This window comes from Chelon labrosus (assembly GCF_963514085.1).
Source record: "Chelon labrosus genome assembly, chromosome: 2".
Classification (NCBI taxonomy): domain Eukaryota; kingdom Metazoa; phylum Chordata; class Actinopteri; order Mugiliformes; family Mugilidae; genus Chelon; species Chelon labrosus.
Window position 1 is genome coordinate 15045188 of NC_140338.1, and position 11973 is coordinate 15057160.

The 11973-nt window shown below is 40.9% G+C and overlaps 1 protein-coding gene across 1 annotated transcript; it reads left to right on the forward strand.

Annotated features, from left to right (window-relative positions):
• Positions 1–1578: 1578 nt before the first annotated feature.
• Positions 1579–10843, forward strand: casp3a (caspase 3, apoptosis-related cysteine peptidase a). Its single transcript, XM_084563940.1, has 6 exons — positions 1579–1763; positions 2091–2230; positions 7744–7872; positions 7991–8166; positions 8272–8380; positions 8485–10843. The coding sequence occupies exons 1-6, from the start codon at positions 1699–1701 to the stop codon at positions 8712–8714; spliced, it is 849 nt and encodes a 282-aa protein (XP_084420066.1). The 5' UTR covers positions 1579–1698; the 3' UTR covers positions 8715–10843.
• Positions 10844–11973: the final 1130 nt, after the last annotated feature.

Below are 11973 nucleotides of genomic sequence, written 5' to 3' on the forward strand. Positions count from 1 at the left end.
TAAGCAGAACTACTCTTGTTATGACTATTCTCTTACAGTTCCTATTTTCCATGATGCAAAACTCTAATTCACCTGAAGAGTCAGTGTTTAGGAACAGAAATATTACCCACACATATACCCAGAATCTGTGAAATAAGTCACAAGTCTATTCACAGTTTTGTTAACCAACTACTCATGACACATCCCAGTGCTTCCCCTGGGTTTACAGCTTTTTGATTTTACAGTATCTTTCTTTGTTGGACAAATTCTTTTCTTTTTTAACAGAACAATTACTTTCAAACTTACAAACAGGAATCATATTTAATAACAATACTTTAGAACACTCTTTCACAATATATTTCTTTTTTGTACAAAGTACATTTACAGCTACGACAATTTACAACTTCAGCATGGCTTCATTTCCAGTGCCTCTTGATACGCGACATCGGACACATCTGGCTCATTCATTTTAGGAAAACTGAAATAGTTCCCCATTCATTCTCTATGTATTGTATCTATCCACTTACTTACTTTTGTTTATTTATTTATCTATCTTTATCCACCCCCTCCCCCATATAATTCTAGGGAAAACACTGCACCCAGGTGTATTTCTCTGGAAATTTGGGGGATTTCAGGGTTATGCTTGGAAAGTGAAAGGTATTTGACATTTAGATTAATTGAATTCATTTACTGTCATTGCACAAAAACATTTTTGTACAACATTGTGCAGATCAGTGTACAATTCTCCATCTGTGCTCAGTGTACAATAAATAACGACAGTTAATGACAGTACCAATTACAAGAAATGGTCGTTAGAGCATTCGCTGAGGTAGAAAAACACAAGTCAAACCAGATTCCTCCAATTACAGGTAAGCAGCTGCTTGTCACAAATACCCACAGTTATTCCTATTAAATCCTTAGAAAAAGTCCATTGCTCTTTGTATTTTGGGTTTACCATAACCTGGATGACTGAGAACCTTCACAGGCCTACAAGAAAGAAGATAAATTATTATTTAAGAGCATCTAAAAATTACAAATTACAGTAATTAGCTTAATTTTTGTGCAGTTAAAAAAACAACAAAAGTCTGTGTCTGGGGAAGATTTTTTAAGTAATCTGTGTAGACGGCTTCGTCCTCTACTCTCCCCTCACGCGGGTCGCACGAGTGTGTAAAACAAGCGCATGTGCGCATGACGTAAGCATATTTGTAGAGCGGCAAGAAAGAAGACAAATAATAATAATATTAATAATAATAGAAGACAAATAATAATAAAAAAGGAAAAAAGAAGAAGACAAATAATAATTTAAGAGCATCTAAAAAAATAAACAATATAGGAATTAGTGTATGGCTGCTTTATTGCACGCGTAATTAGCTTAATTTTTGCGATATTACGCAAGTTAAAAAACAAAAAAAAAGTCTGTGTGTGGGGAAGATTTTTGCTGAGTATTTCTAAGATCCTGCAGAGTAATCTGTGTAGACAGCTTCGTCCTCTACTCTCCACCCACGCGGGTCGCACGAGTGTGCAAAACGAGCGCATCTGTGCATGACGTCAGCATCTTTGTTGAGCGCCTAGCCGCAGCTGCTGCTAACGATACGTCCCCAGTTCGGTCTGAACACGTCCGTGCGGTGAATTTGTTGTTTGCGGGGGCTGCTGCTTTTTTTTTTTCTTCCATCGGGCGTGTGGGTTTCATTATCTGATAAGCGTTTAGTCAACTTAAAGATGTCGGCAAACGGATCCAGAGCCGGAGAGGACTCTACGGACGCAAGACGTGAGGGCGGACAACAGTGAGTGGTTGTAAATGTAGCTCGGTAACGCTTTTATGTGTAGCAGCGTATTGTTGCTTTGTCCCGGGAAGGTGAGTAGACAGTGATGAGGAAATGACACGTTTAACAGCGGCCAAGAGTACTTAAGACCCTAAAAGAGTTTAAAGTCCCATCAAGCATTGCAGCAGTCCTGCACTTCTTTTTTTTTTTTTTTTTTTTTTTAATGCGTCCTAAATCAGCCTGTTCTCTGTTGTTCATTACTTACCGCTTGTTTTTTATTTATTTATTTATTTATTTTCATACCTGCATACATGTTTTTAACCATGTCTTGGTGGTGTTGTCCTTCAGGTCAGCGGGGTCCTCCTCTACCTTTGCCCCCATGGACGTGGATGCAAAGCCCCACTCCTACAGCTTCAGGTACAGCCTGAATTTCCCCAGCATCGGCCAGTGTGTCATCATCAACAACAAGAACTTTGACAGGAGCACAGGTACTTTATTCTGGTTCTTTATCCCTCCCTAGATTGTTTGATTCAAGATCAAAGTGAAAAGACAAAACATGTGTAAATATATCTAGTTATAATAACAGAAAGCTTATTATAGTAGCCCGCAGGGTTGTTGCATATGGGTAGACTGGAACATACTATCCTCCACAGTGAGCCTTTGTAAACATTAAATTATACAAACAAGAAGTGAAACCAGGTACATGCTGTGTCCTGTGCATTGTTTGCAATGTTATAAAATTATTTGACTAACAAAGTAAAGCAGGATAAGGATGTCCTGATCTTTTAACTTCCAGTATCGGCCGATCCATGTCCCGATCTCTCTTTGCTGCAGGGACCAGACCTGAAACAAATAACTACAGAATATGGTCTCCTACATAAGATTAATAGAGACTGGATCTGAAATGATTCACTTTAATTGTTCTTGTTGTACCCGTAGTACTTCCCAGTGTCAGCGGGTAGATTTTTGTTTAAACAAAACAATGCTCTTAGATATTTACTCAAGTGAAAAATATGCACCAAATCTTATAAGGTTTGTTAGGATACTTGTGTGGCTCATGCGTGGAGGCTCTTACTTGATATAGAAAAAAGCAGACAAACAAGGAAGATGTGCATTTGTGCCTGTTTTTTGTTTTTTTTTCCAAAGCCGAAAAGCGTTGATACATACACAAAAGAAATGCATTCATTTGGGACGATTCCGATTCAGTTTCAGCGATCTGAATCATCGCTGAAACTGAACCAGGAAGGGTGTGCAGTTTTGACTATGTGAAAAATCTTTTTCACTTGTTTTTTTGTCATCTTTTTTTTTTTTTTTTTTTTTTTTGATGGAAACGCCCTATACTTTGCTGAGTACATAAAAAAAAAAAAAGGAAAGATATTGACCTTGTTAGTGTGGGTGAGCTCTAAGTTGTCTGTTTATGTGGGAAGTAGTTCCTACAGACTGAAGCAACCTGTTAGCCCAAGGTTAAAGGGCTCAAATGTGCGCTGTTAAAACTTTTATTAGGACTCGGGTGTTAGTCGGAACTAAAGCTGGCCGTCCCATATTGGGCTGTTAACATGCATAAAGAAATGACTGTGGATGTAGCAGTAAGAGGAAGCCATATATACACTATATTACCAAAAGTATTCGCTCACCTGCCTTTACTCATTCTATGAACTGAAGTGCCATCCCATTCCTAACTCATAGAATTCAATATGATGTCGGTCCACCTTTTGCAGCTATTACAGCTTCAACTCTTCTGGGAAGACTGTCCACAAGGTTGAGGAGAGTGTTTATAGGAATTTTTGACCATTCTTCCAAAAGCGCATTGGTGAGGTCACACACTGATGTTGGTCGAGAAGGCCTGGCTCTCAGTCTCCGCTCTAATTCATCCCAAAGGTGTTCTATCGGGTTCAGGTCAGGACTCTGTGCAGGCCAGTCAAGTTCATCCACACCAGACTCTGTCATCCACGTCTTTATGGACCTTGCTTTGTGCACTGGTGCACAGTCATGTTGGAAGAGGAAGGGGCCCGCTCCAAACTGTTCCCACAAGGTTGGGAGCATGGAATTGTCCAAAATGTTTTGGTATCCTGAAGCATTCAATGTTCCTTTCACTGGAACTAAGGGGCCAAGCCCAGCTCCTGAAAAACAACCCCATACCATAATTCCTCCTCCACCAAATTTCACAGTTGGCACAATGCAATCTGAAATGTACCGTTCTCCTGGCAACCTCCAAACCCAGACTCGTCCATCAGATTGCCAGATGGTAAAGCGTGATTCATCACTCCAGAGAACGCGTCTCCACTGCTCTAGAGGCCAGTGGCGGCGTGCTTTACACCATTGCATCCGACGCCTTGCATTGCACTTGGTGATGTGTGGCTTGGCTGCAGCTGCTCGGCCATGGAAACCCATTCCATGAAGCTCTCTGCGTACTGTACTTGGGCTAATCTGAAGGTCACATGAAGTTTGTAGCTCTGTAGCAATTGACTGTGCAGAAAGTCGGCGACCTCTTTGCACTATGCGCTTCAGCATCCGCTGACCCCTCTCCGTCACTTTACGTGGCCTACCACTTCGTGGCTGAGTTGCTGTTTTTCCCAAACGCTTCCATTTTGTTATAATAGAGCTGACAGTTGACTGTGGAATATTTAGGAGCGAGGAAATTTCACGACTGGATTTGTTGCACAAGTGGCATCCTATGACAGTTCCACGCTGGAATTCACTGAGCTCCTGAGAGCGGCCCATTCTTTCACAAATGTCTTGTTTCACAGTCTGCATGCCTGAGTGCTTGAATTTATACACCTGGGGCCAGGCCAAGTGATTAGAACACCTGATTCTGATCATTTGAATGGGTGAGCGAATACTTTTGGTAATATAGTGTATATCTCGGCGTACAATTAGCCATAGGTCAGTCATTTCCCATCTACCCCTTTGTGAGAAGACAGGTGTGCTAGGGGACCCAATTTACACGTCCTGCTATGGATACCGTTTAACTACATCCCATGCCACCTAATTAGACGTTCAGATTAGCCCAGTGGCAGGCTGCATTTTGGCTGTAGAGAGAATAGGAGCGGGTATTGATCCCTGCATTTGATATTGGGGCACTATACAGTAGCTTCTGGTGCTTTGTCCCGTCAGTGGCTCACCAGGAAGTTTGGCAACTCTCATGACTTGAAGCATGACCTGAAACTCATCACATTGCTGCCCACTGGTTGATTAGTTCCTCTTAGATGTTTCATGTAGATTGAAGACATTTCACATAAATGAAAATGTCCATTCTGTGTCTTTATTTAATGGTTAATGCCGTTCAATAAACCCTGGTAGTGTTGCTTTAAGATGTCAGGACATATAAAGACGGGATGTTCAGTTGCCGTCACGTTCCTATGGGTGTTCACAGTTACTTAGCTTGCCAGTGAGTTGCTTCTCTGAGGATTTAAAGTATTCTTGATGTCCTGCAGTAGTTGAAACCTTGAGCTGTCCTGGTCCATACTTAATAATCTCACATTGTAATCTTGGAGAGCTGAAGGGAAGTGTCTGTCACATTGAAAGAAGAAGTCGACCGAGAAGACTTTGGACATGAAATGAATGGAGTCAGTCTGCTCTCAGAGCATCGGCGTCACTGCATGACGGCCTCATTGTGCTGAGAGACTTGTGTTTTGAAAACCTGTCTAGCAGGACTAAAAGAGCACACATGACTGCTCGATCAACGTGTAGAGGCCCCGATGTTCTAAGAGCAAGTACATCATGTAAGTCGGGTAAACATCAGCAGCTGTTAATCCTCTGTTTCTGAATGTATGTCATTTTTTGAATATTTTATCATGTAGCTTTTAAAAATGACCTGACTGAATGCTCAAATGTGTCGGAGGATTCGCAAGAACTCAATTAGAATTATGTCTGCCTTCAGATTTGGTCGTATTTACAAGGTTTAAAACAAAAAGTCCCCACAAATGTCGTTTTTCCGAACACCGTAAGTGGAAATTTTCGGAAGGGTCCAACTTCATGAGTTGAGATGTTTTTCCTGACATTTGAATGTGAGATGGCAGAGGTGGATTTTAATTTAATATATTAGTAATTTCATAATCTGTCAGTGTAATATTATGTCTTTGCATTTCCTACATAACTCACCCTGTCGTTAACTCTCTGAACTGTTTGGCTCTGTGGCTTCGAGACACCAGCAGCAGTTGCCTTGGAGCTGTTTGCTCATGACTTAGGGTCATGATGTGTACACGGGTGCATCTTGTGTACATGACTTCCCATGTCGTAACCACGAGCCCACAAGATCTATTTGCAGGTGGCATATCATTTAAAAATGGACGTGTTTTCTATTTAAAAGTTAAAAACTGTCGTGGCGGTAACTCTGAAGACGTGAAGACAGAGTTAGACTGTGTGCTAACAGACCATTTTTCATGGCTGACATTTTGACCACAAAGGCAAAGAGTTTACTGAGTCAACGACGGGGTGAGTCACATCAGGGGAAGCCCAGTTTTATCATTGATGGCCCAGTTTCTTTAAGTGTTCCAAGTGCATCAAGTCCTCCCTTAGGTGGAATGCAGCCATCGTTAACAGACCTCTGCTTTCCCTACTATGTCCAAATGCTTGACGTGAGAAAGGCCTGTAAACCATGGTGGTGTGACAGGAAGCAGTGGAAATAAATTCAGCCTTCATTAATTCTATTATTTACACCTGTATAGGCGTTGTCTTTTTTCTGGATGATTAGATCTCTTCTCTACAAAACATTACCAGCACAAGGGCCGGTTTGTGCCGCTTGGACGTGGTTTTCACTTCATTTGAATGTTGCACAACACAACACTGACAGGAATTGGCAAGTGAGATCGTGTTACTCCAGTTTTAGCTTCTTTAGTTTAAATTCCTCCTCCTTACATCCAAGGCCCTTAAAGGCCTAGCTCCATCGTATCTTTAAGACCTCATTGTACCATATCATCCCAATAGATCACGTTGATCTCAAAGTGCAGGCTTAAGGCTCATTTAGGGTATTGCGGGTCATTTTGGATAGTCATAACATTTATGGCTTAGTAACTTGTATATGCTTTGTATTTGGTATCTTGTTCTGTCATGTCTGTGCTTGCAAGTTAAGCTGCTCACTTGTGCCTTAAATTGCCCCCCGGGGACAAATAAAGTTTTCTGAATCTGAAAACCTACCCAGCTCGCTCTGTAAAGAAGCCACCCGGACTCTAGTCTGCGCTGTGGCTTTTTTTGCCAGATGGGTTAATTTTTGTTTCTACTTCCTGCTACACTTTCATCAATGGCAACTGAAACTTTTGCTGAAATTTTGTTGAAATTCCGCAGAAGATGAGTCGTACAAATGTTTGTATCTCTGAACCTCCTCAGTTAACCTTTCCTGTGGTCCATCTTTACTGATCCAAAACAATCAATTGGAAAATTGCGGAGATGGAGAATCAGCTGGAAATACTAAACAAGAAGAGCGCTGCTACCTAGGGGACCAATCACAGCTCTTGCAGTCTGCATCGGCGCGTATTTGCATTTCTGGGCAGGTGCACAGCTAGGGTCTGGGCTATCACCGTAGCTACAGACGCAGAAGCCTAAACCGCCTATTACTTGTGGCTCCCAGCTCCCAGTTAGAGTTCGAGAGGCAGACACCCTGTCTACCTTTAAGGTTAGGCTTAAGACTTTCCTTTTTGATAAAGCTTATAGTTGGGGCTGACTCAGGTGACATTGAACCATCCCTTAGTTATGCTGCTATAGGCCTTGGCTGCTGGGGGGATGAATCACTGAGCTCCTATCTTCTACTTTGCACTTTTAATGTCTCTGTCAACACTTGCGTGTTGTAAAAAAGATTAAAGTTTACTTCATCATCTACAGCCTCGGGGTGCCACCTATGCTGCATTTGATCAGGCTTTCTTGTCCCGCCAACATGAGCATCGTATCAAATTGACTATATCATGTGCTAACTGTTGTATGTACTCGCAGGGAGACGAGAGGCGGGTACCACTGTGTTCTTCAAGTAATCGGAACAAACTTTTTTTGTTTGTTTTGTTTTTTTTAGGCATGAATCAGAGGAATGGCACGGACGTAGATGCGGCCAACGCGATGAAAGTGTTTACAAACTTGGGATATAAAGTAAAGATTTACAATGACCAGTCAGTCGAGCAAATGAAACACGTTTTAACTGCTGGTAAGTGACACCCAAATATCCACACACACACACATTCAAATTCATGCTCTGGTTCCTAGTCTTGACTCTTTTTGTTGTCGTCTAGTGTGTGAGATTAAACATTTCTTGGGTTTTTCAGTTTCAAAGGCCGACCACAGCGGCTCAGCCTCGTTCGTCTGCGTACTGCTGAGCCACGGAGACGAGGGCGTGTTCTTCGGCACAGATGGCTTCGTGGAGCTGAAGTACCTGACGTCGCTTTTTCGGGGCGATCGCTGCAAGTCGCTGGCGGGGAAGCCCAAACTCTTCTTCATCCAGGTATTGCACAAGTTTGTTTTTGTCCACCTGCTCTCACTCCTCTCACCTTGAACTTTGCACCAGTATTTAGGCTGTAAACTCATTTTCGTTTATTTACGTGAGCAGGCTTGCAGAGGTACTGATCTGGATCCAGGGATTGAAACGGACAGTGGAGACGACACTACCAAGATCCCCGTGGAGGCCGACTTCCTCTACGCCTTCTCCACAGCTCCAGGTTAACACATAAACAACGGCCTTTTTGAATACATATTATTAATTTATTTTTTTTAAACGTTTTGCTTAATACCCCTCCTTATTGTGTCACTCATCTTTCCACAGGCTACTACTCATGGAGGAACACCATGACTGGGTCCTGGTTCATGCAGTCACTGTGCGACATGATCAGCAAACATGGGAAAGAGTTGGAGCTCCTGCACATCATGACACGAGTGAACCACAAGGTGGCAGTAGAGTTTGAGTCTATCTCCAATTCGCCAGGCTTTAATGCGAGGAAACAAATCCCCTGCATTGTGTCAATGCTGACCAAAGAGATGTATTTTTCTCCGTGATGTCCTCGCTGCATGAGAAAACTCCAAGCGGTCAGGCCTTCATTTGCAGGATGAGGAGGAGGGTGTGAAATATTTTAGTTTACAGTTTCTATAAAACATCACTAACATTTCACAAGCTTTTAAGGTTCAGTCAGTGTGTTGTTCTCATTCGTACGGCATTCATTTGTTCAACCCAGTCTTTTCACACATTTAATCCAAATAAGGGCTCGTTTTAAAACTATGTCAGCATAATATAAGAGCTTTGAAATCTACAGAGCAGTAAAGATCATGGACATTTTAATTCCAGTCTTGCCGTGGGCCGCCACTAGGTTCCCCATCGCTGTTTGGAACAATCCGTATTTCAGGGAAATATGCTGGGAGCCAGCTTTATAGGAAGTTTCTATGTGTGTGTAATCATGAAGCCATAGACGGGCTTTCTCCCCTCTAGCAACAACATTTTTGTTTATCACTGGTATATTCTAACTCATAGTGTCTAGCATGATGATAGTCTGGTATGATTGGATCATGTCTGTATTTACAATGTTATCTCTCTACTAGGGTGTCATAGTGTTGTGACGCCTGACTTTAAGGTTTCACAACCAAACCAGAATACACTTAATTAGCACCTGATGAGTTGTGTAAAGCAAACTCACTGGGTAAATTTGTGTATGTGTGTAGCATCTTGTAAGCTGTTTTATATTTGGTGCGTCATGAAACTCAGGGTTGTTATTTTTTTTTTTTTTTTTTTCCCAGTCTCTTTTTATAATATTTCTGAACTTGGGTTTCTTTGGGTGAACTGTAGGCTGTGAATATTCTCAAATGGAAGCAAACGCGCCATTTCTAGCATGCACGAGTAAAGTCTGGTGATTTTCCTGGTGTCTTATTCATACTTGAACTTTATTTTTTTTATTTTTTTTTTTAGCAGCGATTCAGTGGCCAGATTATCTTCATATTAGACCAAAACAGTTAGCATTAGATTGTTTCTGCAAGCGTACACACGGCAACCAGTACTCTGAAGCTGAAAATAAATTGATTTATCGATTACTCTAATGGCAGAACATTAATTTGCAATCATTTTTGGAGTCGATTCAATGTTTTGTCCTTTGTTTCTTTAAGGAAAATTTTATTTTTTATTTTTATTTTTTTAAATGATGGTACTAGTATATATTTTTTAATTGGTCTTAAAAAGAAAAACAGAAATCTGAATTAGTCCACTTTGGCTTAAGAGAATAATTATGTGCCTTTTTTTAACTAACCAACGGCCAGTAACAGAAAAAATAATCAAAAAAAAAAATCAGATGTAGATTGAAAAAGGCTGAAACATTTCAAAAGATGCCTGTTAATTATGTGACTCAGAAAAGCACAAACTAGCTTCATAGTTTAACTAAAGCAATCCAGAAGCAGTCCTTCCAGGTCCAGTAAATGATGGAGGACCCATCATAGTTTTGTGCATCAGTGCTATAAATGTATAACATTTGTAATTTGTCAAAATGTGTAGACACAGATGCCAGTGGACTGCAATAGCATTACAAGTCAAATGTCTACATGTAATCACCAGCATAGACTAGTATGTTGATCCCAGTTGTGCTTCTTTGTAAAACTGATAACTTTCAATATTTACAGCTCGTCTACTGTGTCTGGTGTTGAAATATTTCATGCATGGTTGACAATCCAGTTTTCAAGTCCATATTATGCAACATTTTGCTATGAACACCACTTTTTTGTATTATCACTGTGTCGTGAGCTTGTACACCGAGTTTGCTGTAGGTTCTCTCCTGAAAAAAATAAAGACCACTTTTCATTGTGTGTCGTTAAACAGTGTCCCACGCTTTGTTTTATCGCAGATTTCCAAACTCTTGCGGAGGCGTTCTTGGCAAAATCATGCCAGTTTTGTTCATATCTCAATCCTCATACCAGAGCTAACCTGCGCAAACAGTAAAGGATCTATTTGTGTACACTTGTCTTGAGTGTAAATAGGGAGGATTACTCCAGATTTGGCCTGGAGGTGAGGAGAACTGGGCCACCAGATCCTGAGGCCCAGTGCCAAACATAACTGGGCCTCAGATTCTTTCACTGCCAGCACAGAGACACTTCACCTAAACCTGCTTCCGAAAAAACATGTTCCGCAAGAAAAACTCACGGCTAACACATCTGCATGCAACAATGTATACTGTGAAATTACAAAAAGCTGCACACGAGAACAGTATGACTGAATCAAAAGTCATAATTCCCAGCTCACATTATTGTGACAATGGCTCACTTTAGGCTGCATCTATCGCCTACCCATAGGAACATGTGCATTTACTATGGCTGATTTGTTATCTGCTGCTTCCCATGAAGGCTATTGTACCGCCAGCTACTGTGAATGACCCGGCTTGGGCCAGTGTTTTGTTAACCGATGCTTCTTCTAAAACGCTCTATTCACACATTATTGCATTTATCATAAGCAGCAATACATATTTTGATGACTGACAGTTTGCCTATGCCCTTCAAGGGACTGGTGCTGCAGATTAGCCGTTGCTATACATCGGAGAGGACTTCTGCAACAGTGTTTTAAGTGGTTGTCCCTTATAAACAAGTAAATATACTGCTATTACTTCCTTCCTTTTACATAATCACACGGCATTATTTCAACAAGTCATCCAAGTGCAGCGTGGTTAGACTGGTTCACCAAGAAAAAATAACCATTAGCAGATTTAACATCCTTAAACTAACAATGAACTGAATGATTCATCTGGGGAAAAAACACTCTACAATCAATCAGGGCATTAATAGGGGTTATTCCAGCTAAACTTACTAGTGGGATGATTTATATGAACATGTTAACTTGTTTTCTGACATTAGACCTAGTATTATAATCTCAGGTGCCTTTACGGTCAACACGGAAACAACTAGGAAGTCCCAACGAAAATAATAATAATAATAATAACGATTCAAGAAAGATCCTCTACATTATGAACTGCTTACAAAAGTATAGCAGAATAGAAATTTATTTATTTATGAGTTTATTTTATTAAGCCATCAAATGATGCACCTGACGTTTTCCATACAGATGCAATGCTGGCGATGTTTTTGCACTGCATGTCTTCAGTAATAATGACGGACACCAGTTTTTAAGCTGAAGGCACAGAGTTCGGGATATCTTTAGCATATTTGTGTGTTTTATAACGTTTAAGTCCGTGTGTGTGTGTGCTCTGGTAGTACTTGGCTCTGAAACGATGAAGTTGACATTGCATTGCATCATACAGGTGCTTATGTAATTCTAAGCTGTTTTTGTTGT